The 20,907-nt window shown below is 40.5% G+C and overlaps 1 protein-coding gene across 1 annotated transcript in view; it reads left to right on the top strand.

The window, feature by feature from the left end:
* Window positions 1–20,907, top strand: part of VAPB (VAMP associated protein B and C) — a 60,780-nt gene that overhangs the window by 18,121 nt on the left and 21,752 nt on the right. The window contains exon 2 of the mRNA XM_081096644.1: window positions 18,504–18,656. Coding sequence (XP_080952770.1) covers window positions 18,504–18,656 — 153 coding nt within the window. The remainder of the gene's footprint in view (window positions 1–18,503; window positions 18,657–20,907) is intronic.

Below are 20,907 nucleotides of genomic sequence, written 5' to 3'. Positions count from 1 at the left end.
TTACGTAGAGGAGTCCAGAGAACACTTGGCCAGTTCATTTGGGTTTTTTACTTTGTTATTTTTAAATGAATGCCTTTCCCTTTCAAAGCAAGATAGTTCCTTTCTTTCCTTTATATACCTTACAGGAACACAGCACTCGGCAATTAGTCATCTGCAGTAAGCATTTGCGTGTCTTCCACCTTTAAAAAGGAATAATTGCTTTCTCAGTTATTTTGCTACTACTGTCTCTTCCCTTCACTTTCCTTCTTATCCTGGCAAATTTCTGGAAATAGTAGTCTTAATCTTCATTTTCTCACCAACCATCCACTCCTAAAGTCATTGCCCAGGATGCTTTATTACCACGTCTGTTGTTGCATTTTTAGTCTTTGGCTTATGTGTGTTCTCTGTAGCATTGACAACTGTTGCCATCCTGCTTCTTGACACTCTTCCCTTCACCTCCCTAATCACTCTCTTTTGGCTTTCTTCCACCCATTTGTCACTTTTGTCCAGTCATCAAGTCCTGTTGATAATGCAGAGGGTTATAGGTTCTCCCTCTCCCCCTTCTTACTCCTCTTCTCTTTCTCTTGGTTTCCCTGCCTCCCTATCTTTTACCCCTTTGAGGAGCTCTTCTGCTAGTACCCCTGGCTTCTAACATCATTTAGGATGATCCCAGGCCTGACTCAAGCCCATAAATAGGCTTCAAATGCAGCATGGCCCAAACTATACTCCTTACTATTTGTTTTCCTTTTTCTCCAAACCCTCTCTTCCTGCAGGTATCTCATTGAATGATACCCATACCCACATAGCTGACGAACTTAGAGCCCATGACTCAAATCTGCCCCTTCTTCCTTATCACCTTTGTGGTTGCTTCATTTTCCCTTGGACAACTGTAATAGCCTCTTAATTGGTCCTCTTGTATGAGTCCTCTCTTTTCTCCAGACTGATGACACTTTCAAATATGCAAATCTGAGCTTATCTCTTGCTTGCTTAAAATCATTAAATGTCTGTTCAGTACCAAAAGAATAACGTTTAAATTTTTTAACAAGACCTAGAAAATCATTTGTGCTTGTCACCCCTGCTCTCTCCAGCACTGTCTTTCCTTATGCTGTGCTCCAGCCTTGGGACTTCTGCAGAAGTTGTTTCCACCACTCAAGATGTGTTCAGTCCTCTCCTTTTTAAACTGCTCCTTTCCCCTTACCTTTAAGGCTCAACACAGTTTCATTTCTTTGAGGTCACTTTCTTGACACATTCTCCACTCACAGTGTGCCTCTTCCCTGTCCCCCCAAACTTACTACAGTGAGTGTATTTGGTTATCTGACTTCCTTCCGCATTAATCAACAAGACCTTTGCCTTTTTTAGACTGTGTCTTATTTCCAGATCCCAGGGCCTAGCACAATGCATGGCACGTGGCAGGTTCTCAGGAAGTTAATGATGTTGGGTCTGAGAATGCTGAGAAGAGAGGGAAGGGAACTTGCTGTGTTTAGGGTAGTGAAACCTGTCAGTGAGGCCTGCTGTGGGCAGCAGGTGAATGTGGCACAGTGCATTTCATTGAGAAGATAGGTGAAGATTTTCTACTAAATGCTGATCACTTTTTTCTCTTCTACAAACTTACATTTTCATACCTCCTCCCCTCCGATTTCAGAGTCAGAACTGCCTCCTCACCCCCTGTTATTTACCCCAAACATTTCCATCAATTATGGTGTCTTGCTTCATTTGTCGGCCTATTCCTGGTGTCTTGAGTTTCTCTTCTACTAGTCCTTCCCAGTGCCTATGAACATGCTTAAGTTGTCCCTTCCTAAAAAGAGATCACATTCCTCCAGATTGTCCCCCCAATTAAGCAAATGCCCAGTCTTCTACCACAACTAAGTTTTTGTAAGCGATGAATCTTCAGTTGTTTGTTTATGTATTCAGTTTCCTCTCAATTCTGAGACTTTACCCCTCTACTGAAACCCTTCTCAGTTCACCAGATTTCTTCCTGCGACATTTGTCTTTGACTTTTCTGGTGAACTGCCCACTTCTTTATCAATTTACTCTGGATGTTGACATTTTCCAGGCTTCTGCTCCATTTAACTACCCTCTGAATGTTACCTCATTAATAATGCCTTCAGCTCTCACTCTACACAGAAAACTTCCAAATCTCTAGCTCTAAGCAGATCTTTTGATCCTACAGTTTTCTGCTTAGTGGACACCTTTCCTATCTGGTTGTCATGAAATCACCTCAGACTTAACCTATTCTATACTGCATCCATGGTTTCTTTTCTTGTTCCCATCCAGTGTGTCTTCCATATCTTGGGAATGGCCTAGCATTAGGTGGGTAAGCCAGAAATCCTAAACTCATCTTCACACTCCTTCCTCTACACCTCTTACATCTACTCCGTCCATTTTCACCAATGAAAATCCTGTCTCTTCTCTTTACCCCCTGCCATATCCTGAGTATAGCCCTCTCCCTTCAGGATTTTTGCTCATGTCCCAGCTTTCTGACTCTAACTTCTCCCGGCTTCCCTCATCCTTCACACTGTCCTGTATACAGTTTTCAGAGTCATTTTTCTAAAATTGAAATTTGATCATGTCATTTCTTTGTTTTAAACATTCATTGGCCTCCTAGTTTTTACAGGTTAGTGGTCAAAATTCTTAGACCAGCATCAAAGCCTTTCAAAATTGGGCCATACTTAAAAAAAAAAAAAAAGACATACAATCTCAACTGGTATTTTCTTTTTTAAAAAAAATATATTTTATTGATTTTTTTTTACAGAGAGGAAGGGAGAGGGATAGAGAGTTAGAAACATCGATGAGAGAGAAACATTGATCAGCTGCCTCCTGCACACTCCCTACTGGGGATGTGCCCGCAACCAAGGTACATGCCCTTGATCAGACTTGAACCTGGGACCCTTGAGTCCGCAGGCTGATGCTCTGTCCACTGAGCCAAACCGGTTAGGGCAGTATTTTCTCTTTTAAACAACAATATTTACAAGCTGTTTAGAATAACACTCCGATACACACACACAGACATGCCGCAAGTACAGGTATTTTATATTTTAATCCTCACCTTAGGGTACATTTGTTGACTTTAGAGAATGAGAAAGGGGGAGAGAGAGAATCATCGATGTGAGAGAAACATCGATCGGTTGCCTCCTTTTATGTACCCTGACTGGGGATTGAACCCACAACCTAAGTATGTGCCCTGACAGGGAATAGAACTCGAAACCTTTAGGTATACAGGACGATGCTGGAGCTAGCCACCTGAGCCACCGTCCAGGCAGTATAGGTATTTTTACCTCTGGTTTATACTGAATGCCAGTAGAAGTGATGAGTACTTCTTTTTAAAGCCCATGATCAGAAAAGAGAAACCCATTTTCCTTCCTCACACCTACCTCCCTAAAATCATTTTTAATACTTTTCCTTCCATTTCCTCTTATAGAACTCATTGCCAGACTTATGTAGGGTTAAATGGTCAGTTTTTACAATTTATTTTTGCTTAAACTATATATATGCTTTTTAAAAGCATAAGCACACATGATTTCCCCCCATTTCTCACCTTCATTCACTTCCCTCATGCCCCTTATACTCTAATCATGTGGTGTCTCCTATAGAGGCCGTTTGCACTTTGATCACATCACACCAGGGCTTTTCTTACAGCTCAACATGTATCTTTTCAAATACCAGGGCTTCCATCAGTGTTCAGCTCTCTGCCCTCTCCACCCTCCTGTGTTCACATAAAGTTTCATATGTTAACTTTATTTTAGTATTCAATGCAGTAAGAGGTAGTATACAATTATGCAGTTAATTTAAGAGTGTAAATTCAGGCCCGCTGGGCAGCTCAGTTGCTTAGAGCATTGTCCTGACACACCAAGGTTTCAGGTTCGATCCCCAGTCAGGGCACATGAAAATCAATGAATGCATAAATAAATGGGACAACAGATCTATGTTTGTCTCTCTCTCTCCCTGCTTTCCTCCCTCTCCCACTACTTCTCTTCCTTCTTCCCTCTCTCTACAAATCAATGAAAAAAAAAAAAAAAAAAGAGTGTGAATTCATGGGCCAAACTGCTTGTTTGTGGATCCTGGATCTGCCACCTAAAAGTCACATGACTTTGGATAAAGTATTTAACTTCTCCATGCCTCAGCTTCTTCACCATGGGGTATATTAAGATGAAATGAGCTGACATATGTAAAGTGCTTAGTGTAGACCTGGCACTGTTAGATATTAACTAATGTCACTATCACTTGATAATTTTTTTTAAGATAAATGTAACTTCAGAGCCTCAGTCCCAAAAATTCTTATTCATTAGTTCTGGATGGGTCCTGGAATGGTCCTCCAAGGACATTTACTGTCTTCCTAGGGTCTGGGCAGGCTCAGCAGTGTCATTTCTGGTTTGAGGGCCTAGCACAGTACCTGGAGCTTTCATTCATCCATTATCTCTTGGATGCCTACTGTGTGCCAGGGATTGTTCTAGAAACTTGAGAGACTGAGATGATAATACTGACAAAACCTTTGCCTTATGGAGCTCATCTGGTGTGGGGAAGATGGGTACTAAATAAAAAGGAAATGTATATAACTGTGTTGCTGGATAATTGATAGGTGCCGAATGGAGGGGCGGGGGTGCAGTGTAAAGGGGTTTGGGAGTGAATTCTGTCTTAAAGAGGGTTATTGGGAAGGCCGTGTGTCTGAGAAGGTGATACTTGAACCGAGATCCTATATAAAATGAGTTTACAAGTCGTGCACACATTTGGGGGAACAGTATTCCAAACAGAGGGAAGGGCAAGTGCAAGGCCGCAAGGTGGTGATGAGCTTGAAGTATTTAAGGGACAGCAAAGTCATTGTTCCTGCAATGGAGTGATGGAGTGGTACTGTAGGAGATGGGCTCAGGGAGGAAGGAGGAATGTTCCTGGTAGGCAGGTCATAGGAGAGACCTTGGATTTTGTTGTGAGATGGAAGCCATGGAGGATTCTGAGCAAGAGTCCATTTTTAAAAGAACATGGCTGGGCCCGGCTGGTGTTGCTCAGTGATGGAGCATTGACCCAGGAACCAAGAGATCTTGGTTCAATTTCCAATCAGGGCGTATGCCCGCGGTGTGGGCTCAGTCCCCAGAAGGGGGGTGTGCAGGAGGCAGCCGATCAATGATGTTTTTCTCTCATCAATGTTTCTATCTCTATCCCTCTCTCTTCCTTTCTCTATAAAAATCAGTAAAATATATATTAAAAAAAAAAGAACATGGTGGGTGTGGGGAGAGTTGGCTATGGGAAATGTGTGGGTGCTGCCATGTGTGGAAGCGGTAAGGCCACTGCAATAATCCAGGCCAAGAATAGGAGAGGCTCTGGCATGAATCAGGGTGGTGGCGTGTGGAGAATGTGGTAAGAAGTGCTCAGATTCCAAATCGATTCCGATGGTAGAACTGAGAGAACTTGCTGATGGTTAAGTGGGGTTGGGGGAGGAAGAGAGGAAACTAGGTGACTGACTGCTTGTGGCCCAAGCTTAGATGAATGGTGGTTTCTCCTCCTGAGATGGGAAGTAGTGGGTTTGGGGCTCGAGTGCAGTTTGGACATGATAAACTGGAGATGTTTAGTCCACCTCACCGGCAAGTCGAGATCGGGGAGAGGGTCAGGTTGCAGATACAAATGTGGCAATCAGTTTATTGTTAGAACACAGGTCCTGAGAGATTAGGGTAAGCCATTTCAAAGAGAAGGTATTTGAATAAAACTTTGAAGAATGAGTATAATTTCCAAAGGCAAACAATAGGAAAAATAAAAAAATATTTACATCCAGGTCTCACATTCTTTTCCCCTGGCATCCTCACCTTCTTTTCTTGTTGAATTTGTTCAAGGGGCTGCAGACCTGGTTGATAACCTTTCTTCACCAGTAAACCACTTAGGTTCTCTCCTGAAAAGGAAGCCAGAACAGGTTACATATTAGCTGATAAGCCAACCAAATTCCGCTGTTCCTCAGTGTTTACAAATTGAAAATTTAAGTTGGGCCCTAGAGGTGAGGAATGTGCATGTGTTTTGCTTCACTCTGTGCGTCTGCTGTGAATTGGGATGTGTTGATTTTGGTGTGGGCGCTTTCGTATGCTGTCTGTCATTTCCACTGAGCATTTTACATTTTGGGGCAGTTTTACTTCTACTGATATTGACTTTATTATGTACTTGACTCAAACTGCTAATTTATTTAGTCAAGTTAAAACCACAACTGCAGCCTTGAGAAATTGGGACTCTTTTCTCTCTCATTACTCATATCCCTCACTGGTGTCTGTCTTGACTCCTGCTTTGTCTGAAAGAAAACACACGTAACAAAACCAGTCATGCTTTGTCACTCTATTTAGGTAGAATTTTATTTGAAGTAGAATATTGCTTATCTTTTTGTTTATTTCCATGATAACTGTAATCATAAACTTTGCACAAATTTTGATCTAAATAGAGAAAAATTACTAGATGTTTGTTAAATTCAGTGGGGTAAAAATTGTGCATTGAAAAAAATTCAGTCTATTAAGTAGTCTAAGATCCTTTTAGAGCTGATATATAAAATTCATACCAGTCAGTAATGCTGTTACCTTAAAACAATCTTAACCTATATACTATCATTTGTCTTTGTGCTGAAAAGGGATAAGATGTATGTATGAAACGTCAGGCCTTGTATTATACTTTCAGCCATTTTTCTATTTAGAAAAGGGGTTGCATTAAAGAAAAGTAGTCATAGTATTTACCTCTAGGTGGGTAAAGTCTTTTAGTCTTCAAAGTTCTTATAATAGATTTGGTCAAAATTTTAGGTTTGTATTTGTCTTGAATTAATAAGACCACTACTGCTCTATACCCGTGTAGGTACATTGGTTTTCAACAATTGCACAGTTCGGGATCCCAGTATTTTATACATACAAGGCGTTCTGGGCAAGAAGAAGCATCTCTAAAAAAGAACATTGTCTGGCCTGACCGCGTTTTAGTTCAATGGTTGAGCATTGACCTATGAACAAGGAGGTCATGGTTTGATTTCTGGACAGAGCACATGCCGGGTTGGGGGCTCCATCCCCTGTGTGAGGCATGTGAGGCATGCAGGAGGCAGCCAATCAATGATTTTCTCTCATTTTTTTAAAAATATATTTTATTGATTTTTTACAGAGAGGAAGGAGAGAGATAGAGAGTTAGAAACATCGATGAGAGAGAAACATCGATCAGCTGCCTCCTGCACATCCCCCACTGGGGAAGTGCCTGCAACCCAGGTACATGCCCTTGACCGGAATCGAACCTGGGACCTTTCAGTCCGCAGGCCGACGCTCTATCCACTGAGCCAAACCGGCTTTGGCGATTTTCTCTCATCATTGATGTTTCTGTCTCTCTCCATCCCCCTCTCTGAAATCAATAAAAATATATATATTTTAAAAATAAGAACATTGTCTGGATCTTATGTAAACTACAGATAGCTTTCTTTATTTGCAAAAAAAGTTAAATGCCGAAAAATACAGATACTATAATAAACACCCCAATTCAGAATAACTAAATGTCAGTAACTTATATATTTTGTTTTAAATTTTGCTTTAATAAATAAACTTCACTGAGAATGTAAAGACATGTCTGCCCTCCATATCTGCCCCTTCATGCCACTCTTTTTTACCCTTCAGAGGAATTTAGTGTGAACTATTTCTTTTTTTTTTAATATATTAATTAATGCAATATTTTGGCATACTAGTATGCATCACTTAACATGTTTCTGAGACTCATCTATTTTTGAAATATAGATCTAGTTCATTCTTTTCAGCTATATAGTACTTCATAAGAATTTAGCACACTTATTATTAACTAGGGGCCCCGTGCATGAATTCGTGCACCTTGAAAGGAACTGTGGGCTGTGAAGCTGCGGTGGGCACAGGGGCAGGTCTTGGCCCATCCTCCATGCCCCTGCCCGGACCCTTCCAGCTGCAGCCCCCAGTCTCCTGTCTACTGGCAGCCCCACTCCCACCACTGCAGCTCCTATGCGCTGATGGCGCAGAGCGATTGGGACCGGCGCCAGCAGCAGGTTCCAGGGGCGGCTCCAGCACTGGCTGCAGATGTGAGGGGGGCTGGCACCGGCAGTGGGTGTGAGAGGCAGCTGCTGGTCCTGATCACCCCTCAGGAGCAGGGGGAGGTGGAGAAGCCCTGAAGGGCGATCGGGGCCGGCAGCTGCCACTCACACCTGCTGACGGCGCTGAGCAATCTTGGCTGGTGCCTGGCGCTGACAGTGGGTATGAGTGGCGGCTCCAGTGCCGGCAGTGGGTGCAAATGGGGCTGGCACCGGCAGCAGGTATGAGTGCCAGGCGGGATCACAGTGGGTGGGAGTAAAATATTTTTAGTAACCACCAGAGGCTCTCCCAACAACAGCGACAGGTGCTCCACCTTGGTCTGGCACCCCCACTCACCTGCTCCACCATTCCACTGCTGCTGATGCCCACCATGTTCTGCGTGCGCTACCTGGTGGTCAGGGCATATCATAGTGACTGGTTGTTCGGTTGTTTGGTTCCGCTGTTCAGACAATTTTCATATTAGCCTTTTATTATATAGGATGAGTTCTTTATTCTGAATGATAATTGCTTATCTGTTAACATAAGCTACAACTAAGTATCTTTTAGTTACCTTGGCTGTTCTTTGCTGTCTAGCTTTATGTCTTTCTTGGGTAGCTTTCCTGAGTTTGATCTTGGGTCTTTCATAGCACTTCCCACCCACTGGATATTTGTTTGTTTGTTTATTTAATATTTTTATTGATTTCAGAGAGGGAGAGAGAGATAGAAACATCAAAGATGAGAGAGAATCATTGATTAGCTGCCTCCTGCACACCCTCCACTGGGGATCAAGCCTGCAACCTGGGCATGTGCCCTGATCAGGAATCGAACCATGACCTCCTAGTTGATAGGTTGATGCTCAACCACTGAGCCATGTTGGCCAGGCCACCCACTGGATTTTTACGCTGCAGTAGAGTGCCTTGTGATCTAGTTTTCCCACCTGTGTGACAGACTAAGTTTTCTTTCTTTCTGCTCCAAAGGAACTAGGAAGCTGGTGAGCTGAAGAAGCAATCTGAAAGGTTGGGACAGGCTATTTCAATCAGGCTGGCTTCTAGTGTGCCTTTAATGGCATCATTAGTGAGTATTCTTGGTGTTGATTTTTCTTGCTATAATAATGGGTGTGATGTTTCTCAGTTGCTGGCTGTCTCCTGAGGATATCACGGAGGTTGCTTTATTAATTTAGGATACATTACATTCTAAGATTTCTTCAGGAAAGTTATATGTCTGTGTGAGGGTTCTTTATGTGTGGTTATTTCAAAATAAGAGCTACACAATTAGGCTTTCTGCTGAAATATCGGAATCCAATGTCTGCCATTAAAAACACATTGGTTGCAAAGCTTTATTTGTTTCTAAAGCATCGATTTAATGTGTGAGCTAACAATTCAATCAAGAAAATAGATTTTTAAAAAAACTTCTCTCAGTGTCTTTACTCTTGAATTCATGGCTATTTAAAGAGCACGCCCTCTCCGAATTTCTGTTACTATGACTTTTTTCTTCTTCATTTTTTTGAGGGAAAAGTTTAAACAAAATTATCATAGACTAATAATGATAAAAACATTATTGACACAAAAGATCATTTTCAAAACCTTCAACCTGTATACAACAGCACAAATTTACCATGACTTTAGATCCATGTTGTGGAGTAGGCATCTGTTCATAGGAAACGTGCAGAGTCAGAATCGAGTTGCCTCTCAGGAATCTGTTGTTCACCCTTTTGTTATGGAACAGTTGTACTGTTCTAGGCTCTGGGCATCCAGGGACGAATGGGATAGGAATAGTCTCTCGTGTGAAAGTTTACTCTAGATGGGAACAAATGAAATAGGAGTTGATCCTAAGTCCTGTGCTGAAGATGGAAAGGATGATAATGCTGGTGAGGGGGCAACAGTTGTCTCAGAGATCATTCACCCAGAACCAACCGGTTGTGCATGCAGGAGGATGCATCAGGAAGAAGAAAACCATTGCTCAAAATAGAAGGATGTTATGGCCATCCTTTAATTCATTCATCCAATTTACTGAGCACCAGCTCTTTGTTTGGGAGTGTTCTGGATGCAGATCATCTGTATTGAACAAGAGGGACAGAAAAGTATCTGTTCATGGAGTTTTTATTCTGGAAGGGGAATACTTACATAAACAAGAAAAGAAGTAATGTGAGGGTTGGTGCATTGCAGATGAGTAGGGAAAGCAGGAAGCAGTAGGATACCTTTAATGAAAATAGACTGCCAAAGGATAAATTTTAAAGACATCTATAAGATATTCAACAGATTTTACTTTATACTGTCCATTTCCCCCATTTTAATATACTTTTTCCGTGCACAGAGCCTACTGTATTGAAACCTCAAGCATAATTTTATTGTCTTAACAAAATCCATCATCAGCCCTAGGCTTCTGGAGACAGATTATTACCTTCTCAGAAGGTAATCTTTTCAGAGTTGAAGTGAAATATGGTTAACTTGTTTTTTGGAAGGTTTGAAGAAAGGAGAGATATTGTACCTAAATTTTGTTTGCAAGAGTATAAAATACAGCTCATTTTATGCAGAATGAAAAAAAAAAAAACCTGTTGTGGAGATAATAACTTTAAGTTTATATCTGGAAAGCCGAGACCTGATAGATTATATATCAAATTGCTATATAACGTATTTGGTAACACATATAGTTTGAGTTTTAAAATACTGTAGCTGCATCAGGAAACATATTACAAAGGAAGGGTATGTGTTTCTAACACCAGAATTTAATGAACTCTAAAAAAAGAGAAAATCAATCTCTTTGCAAAACAAAACATCTTTATTCATTTTATATATTTTTACATTATATATATATATATATATATATATATATATATATATATACTTAAAATGTTGGGGGTGCTACCAAAATATAACTAATATGAAGGCCAGATACTTTTTTCTTCCTCTTAAAAAAAAAAAGTTTCTTTTAATAGCAGTTTTAGGTTCACAACAAGACCCAGTAGAAAGTATAGAGAGTTCCTATATGCCCCTGACCCCATACATGCACTGTCAACATCTAGCACTAGACTGATATATATTTTTTTACAATTGATAAATCTACATTGACACATCATTATAACCCCAAATTCCTAGTCTACATTTGGGTTCAGTATTGCTGTCATACATTCTGTTGGTTTTGACATTATAATATCATGCAGAATAGATTCACTGCCTATCTATTTATTTCTCCCTCCCCTCAACCCTGCCTTTTCTAGAATGTTATATAATTGTAGTTATACAGGATGTAGCCTTTTTCAGATTGGCTTTTTAATTTTAGTAATATGCATTTAATATTCCTCAAGTCTGAACATGGTAGCTTATTTTAGTGCTTAATGATATCCCATTGTTTGGATGTACCACAGTTTATCCATTCAACTACTGAAGAACATCTTGGTTGCTTCCACATTTTGGTAGTATGAATAAAGTTGCTATAAACATTCATGTGCAGGTTTTTGTGTGGACATGTTTTTTCAACTCTTGGGTAAATATCGAGGAGTGAGATTGATTGCTGAATTGTATGGTAAGAGTATGTGTTTTTGTAAAGAAACAGTCAAACTGTCTTCCAAAGTGTCTGTACCATTTCGCATGCCCACCTACAATGGATGAGAGCTCCTGTTCCACATCCTTGCCAGGGTTTAACGTTCAGTGTTTTAGGTTTTGGCTATTCTTTTTATTTTATTACTAGAGGCCCAGTGCACGAAGTTAGTGCACGGGTAGGCTCCCTAGCGGCTGCCGGCCAGGGTCGGCTGGCCCCAACCCATGGTTGAACTCCAAGTCATGGGGACAGTTTGCATATTAGGCTTTTATTAAATAGGATTATTATTATTATTGATTTTAGAGGGAGGAAGGAAGAGAGAGAGACATCAGTGTGAAAGAAAATCATCAGTTGCCTCACTTTTGCCCTAACCAGGGGTTGAACCTGAAACCTGAGTATGTGCCCTGACTGGGAATTGAACTTACCACCTTTTGGTGCATGGGACGTTGTCCCAACCAACTGAACAACACTGGCCACTGCGATTTTGGCTATTCTAATAAGTGTGTATTGGTATCTCATTGTTTCATTGCTGTTTCTATTTGCAACTTCCTAATGGTATGTTAACCATCTTTCATTTGTATATATTTTTTCATCTGTATGTTTTATTTTTCATCGGTTTATCTTTGGTGAGGTGTCTGTTCAGATCATTTGCCCATTTTTATTTTTATTTTTTAAAATATATTTTATTGATTTTTTACAGAGAGGAAGGGAGAGAGATAGAGAGTTAGAAACATCGATAAGCTGCCTCCTGCACATCTCCCACTGGGGACGTGCCCGCAACCCAGGTACATGCCCTTGACCGGAATCGAACCTGGGACCTTTCAGTCTGCAGGCCGACACTCTATCCACTGAGCCAAACCGGTTTCGGCCATTTGCCCATTTTTAAATTGGGCTGTTTGTTTTCTTATTGTTGAGTTTTAAGAGTTTTTTGTATATTTTGGATGACAGTTCTTTATCAAATATGCCCACCCCCACCCCCACCCCATAGTATGTCTTTTGCAAATTTCTTCTCCCAGCCTATGGCTTGCTTGTCTTCTCATTCTCTTGACAGTATCCATTACAGAGAGATGTTTTTAATTTTAATGAATTAAAGCTTATCAATTATTTCTTTCATGGATTGTGCCTTCCTTAGGTGTTGCATCTGAAAAGTAATCGCCAAGTCCAAGTTTATCTAGAATTTCTGTGTTATTTTCTATGAGTTTTATGGTTTTGTGTTTCATATATGTGTGTGTGTGTGTGTGTGTGTGTGTATATATATATATATGTATATATATATATATATATATTTCTAGTTGGATTGCTGAGTAAAAATAAAATTATATATTTAGCCCTTAAAAAAATTCTGTCCTGTTATTTACAGTGTGGTGATATGATAGCTTTAGGTTACACAGATAAGGCCAAGAATGAGTTTTGAGTTCACTTGGAGTTTTCACTGGTACCTTTTACGGTTGTTGGGACCTGAACTCCAGAGCTTTGTTATAGTCTCCTCCTGCTTGGGTCTGAACGAACAGTTACAGAAAAATACTTACCCATGCAGAGACTGTGACATGTTTAAGAATTTGATGGAATATTTTTTTCATAAAATGCTCTTATGTTTCCTGGTTGATAAGTTTATCTTGCCATTTTTAATGAAATTTTCACTATCTGGAACCTGAACTCTTACTGTTGAGAAGTTTGCTGGATTGTGACCTTCTTTCCTTGACCTTTAAACCAGCACTTTGTAATTCTAAGGCTCCATTTTTGTAAGTAAGACGGTTCCACTTTTCACTTTTTATGTGATGCATATTACTGCTGACGTTGTATATTGTTTGCTTTCTAAGGTCAATTCTAGATCTCTTACTGTCTTAAAATACTTTAAAGTGATAATAAGTCAAGGCTAGGTGTAGGAAATACAGTAAGTCAAAAGTTTTGTGACTTTTAAGTGAAATGATGTATAATGACCAATTTTACTGTGGGCTAATTGATATAAACAAGAGCTAAGTTCTTAAGGTGTTATAATGAAACAGTATTGAGGACCTGTGTTTAGCTTTATCTAAATAACCTTTCAGATCATGTCCAGGAATTCAAATTCAAGTTAGTTAATGCTATTCATGAGCATCTATCAAACTCCAAGAATTTTGACAGGTGAACACGCCTAATAAAAAGCATAAAGAACATTAGTCCAGTTGTTAAAAAGAAAAAAATTTAAAATTTAAGCAATAGTCCTAATTTCTTCCAAAATCATGTTGCTTCATTTTTTGACCTCCCATTTCACATTTTAGGTGCTTAGTTCCTAGTTTTGTATAAACATCATCTGAAATAAGGAATAGAAGATTAGAAAGAAAAATGATTAAAAGTATGTGCTGCGGTTCTAGAGATACCTAATCATCTTTTTCATCTCTTAAAAGAAAAAAGCCTAATTTTGAAAGGAGATGTCATTTGTAAAATTGACTCTGTACTTTACAAGCAATGTTTAAATTCATTGGTGATAAATATTTATGTTGGTATAGTAAAGTCCCATTTTTTACATAATGCTTTAATGGAAATGGCAGTTTTATGAAATGAAAGTGACTAGTAAAAATCTGAGTGATGTTCATAAGCCTTTACATCATTTTTATTGAGGTTTTTGTGTATTCTAATTCATTAATACAGGGGAAAAGGAGAACGCTAACATGGTTTATTTCCTATAATTACTCAAATTGAATAGAATTTATTTTCAATAAAATTCTTAAGAGTAAATTGCCAGGGGTGGAGTGAGAAGGGTTGACCTGTTTTTTGTAAAATATCTTGAGTTTTACTCATGAGGCTTTGCTATTTTACCAGTGATGTTGTTCACTTGCATATATTTTCAGTATATTTCCCTCCAGATTTTTACAAATTATTACCTATGTAAACCCAAGAAATCCCTAATAGGATTGAGTGTTGAAGAGAAATCTGGGATATTTATTTTATCCTGTTTATTACTATAAATATTGCCTTTTAATAATTTAGACTACTTATGTGATGCATATAGGTTGAAACACTATTGAGATTGCTGTGTAATAGATTAACTGAGGGGATTTCCAAAGCAGTTTAGTGTTTACAATTACAATTGGTTTATTTTTTTGTGGAGTACCTTGGAAGAAAAGGTCAATGTAAGGGATAAACAAATACAGCAGGCCCTCAGTTAACATTGTTTTGTTCAAGGTAGTTTCGATATAATGCCTTAGGAACTGAGCTCTTGTTTATATCAATTAGCCCGTGACAAAATTGGTTTCATTATGTGTCATCTTGCTCAAAGTGGTAGGACCTGTCTCTAATGTAAAGTAAGGACTTAACTGTATTTTAAAAATTTAGGCTCCCCAACTTCATGAAGTAAGGTGGGGAGGAGACAATAGAAGTTGAGTTGAAAACAAGTAAGTGTTCTTAATTTCATCACAGTGTAATCTTGCTAGCATCCCTTTCTTTTGCCCTCCGTATACTTTAAGCCACCTTAGAAAAATCTGTTTCTTTTGTTCTATATTTGTAGGCAATTATGAATTCTTGGCATTTTATCTGAAGAGTCTTCCGTGTTCTTGAGGCAGAATTTTGTTGAAACTTGTAACTTTAAGCTTATGTCTGGAGAGCTTTAAGACATGGTAGTTTATAACTCACCTTCAAATGGTCAGTAAATACTTTTTTTTATCCCCAGGCTTTACATTTGCAAGCATATCCCTTTTTAGGTGAGTCTTTGTGTAGACACACATTTTTGCCTGTTTTCCTCCCCTTTCCCCCAGCATTGTGGGGCTACTTGAGCTGGAGCTATGCCTATGGAGTTCTTGTGATTGGTGATTCTTAAGTGAGGGCGAGGGAATGTAAGTAGGTGGTGATAGTGCCTATATAGGTTTGTGTGTCATTTGGGCATGATTGCATGTATGTGTTTGCTTTCTTTGATCCCAGAAAACTAGAGTTGTGTTCAGCTGTTCTTTTTTTCTTTCACCATTGCTAAAGCGATCTCCACCCGAAGCAAGTAGAGAGGCCTTCACGGGAGCTCAGACTCTCTCCATCTTCATTATGAGTCAGACTGCAGGCTTTAGAGAGTGGTGAAGGGTAGAGTCACAGAGAGCCGCTGCCTCTATAATCCCCAAACACTGCCACAGCAGTCCTATTTCTACCTTAATGCTAAGAACTTAATACAAGGATGGAATGCTATCAGCATCTGGCTTTTCTCATGGTAGTTGAGAATCCTCTTGGGCCACAGGGTACCTTCCCTCTTGTGTAAGCTTTTATTTTGCAATAAGGAGATGACTTAGAATGTAGAGAGAGGGTTGTTTGTGCTGGAGTCAGCAGGTCAGATGCACTATCAAGGACTCTGCCTTTCTGCATATCTGGCCACAGCTGCTTTTACCCAATGCCTCCCTCTCACGGCTTCCAGCCTGACTCCCAAAGGGAGGGCTGAAGGCAGCACCTATTATAGAAAGGTAAACAAATGGACAACTTCTCTTTAGGCATTTCATTCTTGGAGGTGTCATTGCACATGAAATGAGAATAGCGTTTAGTACAAGTAACCCCAAAACAACAGATCCAGTAATAGAGTTGGTTCTTTTTTTTTTTTTTTTTTTAATCCTCACCAAAGGACATTTTCTCTGTTTTTAGAGAGAGGGGGAAGGAGGGAAAGAGAGAGAGAGAGAGATTTTTTGCTCCCCCCCACCCCCCCACACACCCCAACCCCAATTGGGGCTGGGGATAGAACCTGCAACCCAGGTACTTGCCCTTGACGGGAATGGAACCCAAAACCCTCTGGTGTGCAAGCTGACGCTCTAACCACTGACCCACGCTAGCCAGGGCAAGCTGGTTCTATTTTAATGACACTTGCATCCCTAAAAATCACCATACTCTGCAAATAGCACAGTAAAAAACCACAGGACTTGCAAGGGGGAAATGAAGTTAGGAGCGTAATATTCAGGAACTTTGTTGTGTACACACAGACACACACACACACACGAAACTAATAAAAGCAGTAGCACAGTTTTGCACACATTAAATGGGTAGGAAATACAGAAATATTACAGTTAAGTATGGCACTTTACCTCAAAAGACCTGATGTTTACCCATGGAAGTGGGCATCTGAGGAAGGAGGGTCATCTGCTATCGAGGGGACTATGGGAACACCAGGTGTGATGGGCATGGTTCCTAACCCAGAAGGTGGACTGAGGCATCGGTAGGTGGTTAAGGTGTGTCGGAGGTGTGTATTTCTGTGCGACATGGTTCAGCAGGGTGCAATTTTCTGTGTTCACCTAGCGTTTCTTGCAGACAAAATCACGCATAAGCAAATGTGGAATTCATTTTATGCTCAGATTGTCCCCCTAATATGCACATCAATCACATTGGAACAAATTCACGGTTTCAAAATAAGCTTTATAGTAGAACCAACTGTAGTTTATTTAATTTTGGAATTGAGTTTCTCTTCCTTTTTTCCTTTCTATCATTATTGATTTCTTAATTTATATTTAGGTTGAGCCCATACCAGATTGATTTTTCATACCCTGAGCACCTCTAGTGCAGAGAAAGCAGCCTAAGATTTTAATTTTGCTAGTGGTAATCTATGAAGTAGTTTCCCCTTTGGTGAAGGAATCTCTGTATATCTGTGTCTGTGTGTGTGTGTGCGCGCGCGCGCGGGCACGCACGCACACACACACACACACACACACACACACCTTTCCTAGATGCCCGGCACAGTGCCAGAGAGAGACCGGGAACAGTATCATCTTTATCTTCGCAAGCTTATAGTCTCATTAAAAAGTTGTCAAGTCATAGATTCAAACATCTGTGTTGGTTGGGTCTTCTTAGGGAACATCTGACAAAGCATCATTATGTATTTGTTAGTTTGTGAAACCACACCCACACACACCTTCCACCCTATCTCCTACGTCCTTGTAAAGAGCTTGCCTAGGGGAAACACAGATGTTATTGGTTTACATGGTGAAAAGATATAAATTTGAAAAGGACCTAATAGGTCTCATAGTTCAAACTTCCCACCTAACTTCTTAAACCCAGTGGTCATGTTTCCATAGTAGATTGGTAAATGGAAAAAAAGCAAGTTTCAGAGCAGTGTGAATAGTATGATCCCATTTTTGTTAATGTTCTCCCCCTGCATGCGTATGTATGTACTGTTTGTATGAGCATAGATGATGTGGAAAGATCTCCCATATTGTTACCTCAGGGTACAAGGGAAAGCTTATTAACTTCCTCTTTATACATCTTTTATTGTTTGACTTGTTTTAAGAAGCATGTTTTACTTTTTTAATTAAAAAATCTAATAAAGTAGAAAATGAATAAATAATAATAAAATATACCCTCAGGGCACTGAGCTTTCTTTCAATCTTCCCAGTAGCCTGGGTAGTTAAAACTGAATGTGACGTTTCAGGTGTGGGCTGCTCAGCAGGACTATGAACCTGCTGTAGCCCAGATATCATGGACTCTAGGGCAGTACCACTGTATTGTTTATAGACAGTTAACACCTCAAAGCCTTTCTTACATTTGCCACTCTGCACACTCTGCCAGTGACTGTCACTGTGCACAGGTCTGGCCCTTTACACTCTCCCTTTTAGCTTTTCTCTTGTTATTGTGGAAATCAGTATTCAACATAGGTTAAGAGCAGGCCTTGGTTGGAATCAGGCTGCCTGGTTGGAGAGCCTAACTATCACTAACTAGTGTTACAACGTAGACAAGTAATGTGTCTTCTCAAGCCTCAGTATTCTCATCTGTAAAACAGCAATAAGCATAAAGTTGTGAGGGATGTTGGAATGCTCACCAGATGCCTGGTGGCAAGGTGAGAACATGTGAATTTTACCTGCTACTGTTAATGCACTAACCTCGGCTCATCTGTATTTATGATAGTGAGAGAGTTTTGGATCTCAAATCTTCACTTAACCATATTCCATTATCCCTTCCAACCTCAGACTGTAAATCAGTCTTCTAGACTTTCCTCCTGAGATCCCCAATCAGTCTCTGTCTCTCATTCCATAGGTCCCTTCACTGATGTTGTCACCACCAACCTAAAGCTTGGCAACCCAACAGACCGAAACGTGTGTTTCAAAGTGAAGACCACAGCACCACGTAGGTACTGCGTGAGGCCCAACAGTGGGATCATTGATGCAGGGGCTGCGATTAATGTATCTGGTAAGTCCTGAGATTGGAGGCTGGAAGGGTGGACTAAAGAGGCCCCCTGGAACCAGTGGGATTTCTTAAAGGTTGTATTTGCAATGTAGCAAAATAAGATGTAGATTTCTCCCCCCAACCCTCCAAGCTCAGTGGGTCCCTCTCACCTGTTGTTTTTCCATAATTAATGCCTCTTTAGTTTAATGCTTACAGCCTTTGCGCCTCAATGCTTAGAGCAAAATTGCAGTGGTAACTTCAGACTTCAGAATGAGTTTGATTTCACTCCCTTGAAATTTGCCCTTCGGCAATAAATAAAAAAGGGCCAAACAAACTTAATTTTACTTTGTGGGAGAAAGCTAAATGGAGTTATTTTCTTATTTAAGCTAAATGATTTCTGACATTAAGCTCATGTCATTTCCAATGACTGGTAACTGCGCTTTACTGATTGTGAAAAGCTAAGGGAGACAGGCTAAGGAAATTGGAATGTATTCCAGGGTGTGAGTTTTGTTCGTGTCTGATGGCTTTTTCCCCTTCTGTCTGAGAGGGAATATTTTTTCCAAAGTCCAACTTTTGAAAAGATGCTGGTAAAGTGCCCAAATTGAGAATTAAATTTCAGAATTAAGGAGATGAAAGTGATGGGTTTGACTTTAATATATTTTAGAAATGGAATAAACTTTTAGCTCATTAGAACTTCTGATCCAAGGATGCCTTTGTGTTTGTGAGGAGCTGTGGGCGTATGTGTTTATCTTTTGAGTATCTAGGGAGACAGAGCCACAGCAGGCTCTGCATCATTAGAGGCCACTACTTGTTGGAAATGGGTACCTGGCTGGCTTTTTCCATGACAGATTTTGATTATGATGCATTTGGCTATTCACTTGACACCTGAAAGAAAATGATTCACTTCTTTGGAAAGATATGAGGTGTTTCATTATCTGATCATTTCTGCAAGCTCTTATTCCCTGCATCCATCGGTCTCTCTCATTATGGCGCGCCCACACCAGCTGTCCCCCTGTGTGCTTCTCTCTGAGGCTGCAAAGCCTGATCTGGACTCTTGACTCAGCTTACTATCTAGGAGAAGTCAGGAGAGTAGGAGCCCACATTTACTGGGGCTGTCCAACACTGTGGGCCTGCATACACATTATCTCCTCCAACTTCTGTTCTCTGCCCTGTGAGGAGCGCACTGTCACCTCCATTGTTCCAAAACGGACACTAGTGACTGTAGACTCAGGAAACTAACAAGTGACAGCAGGGTGTAGATTGTTCTGCCTAGCTCTAAAGCCCTAGCTCTGAACTGTAGCAAGCTGGAGAAGGCAAGTGGCCCAGGGTGTTGGTGTTTCTGTAGTCTTGGTTGGTTCCACAGGTTTAAAAACACATGAGTTTCCATTTTTCTGTCGAAATTAAGGGCAGCCTAATCTTCCATTCCCTTCTTTTATTGACTTTTTTTTCTCGATTTCTGTGCCCATATCAAATTTGAGCAAGATTGTCAGTAGATGAGAATTACCAATTTTCACAGTAACTGTGGGAGCAGCAACATGGTTTTCTGAATAAAATAGTCTCAACAGGCAGTTGTACAGTGTAGATGTTCTTTCTGATGTTATAAGTGTTTGTGTGTGTGTGTGTGTGTGTGTGTGTGTGTGTGTGTTTCAGAAAGATCCATCCCTCTCCATCATAGAAATGTCTTTTAAAGTAATAACTTATCCTGGGCATTTGTTTTGATTTATGATTACCTGCTTAAGGAAGACCAAGACGTTGGGGGTGTGGCCTTCCTTTGGCAGATGAAAAGGGAAGGTGCAGATAGTGGGCATGGTCATCTAGAGCAGCGGTTGCCAACCGGTGGTCCACGGACCACTGGTGGTCCATGCGGTCCGAAAGGTTGGCAACCACTGACCTAGAGTCCCTGGGTGTTTAGTGCCAGAGCTGGTATTTGAAGCCAGGTGTCTTAGCTCCTGATCCAGTGGCTCTAAGCTGCCTCAACAGTTTTAGGGGAAGGTCGCACTTACACGTGAATGTCAAACATAAAGTGCCCTATTTCTCAGCATGTGATGTACTTGGGGGAAAGCAATTGAATAATAAACTGTCTGTGTGTCTGCAAGCTTTCCTTCTAGATGGGAAGGATTAGGCTTTGCACATGGAAAAGGGCTCCTTGGGTTTTTTTTGGTGTGTATTTATCTCAGTGTTTGAGGGCCTGGGGATGAGGTTAGATGTCGGTGCATTTCCAGGACCACCCCACCTGTTGCCACAGAAGGCTGACACCTGTTTATTGCAATTTTAT

Source organism: Myotis nattereri, assembly GCF_964212035.1.
Source record: "Myotis nattereri genome assembly, chromosome: 8".
Lineage (NCBI taxonomy): Eukaryota > Metazoa > Chordata > Mammalia > Chiroptera > Vespertilionidae > Myotis > Myotis nattereri.
The sequence above is the reverse complement of the archived record's forward strand: the minus strand, read 5'-3'. Positions and strand labels throughout refer to the sequence as shown.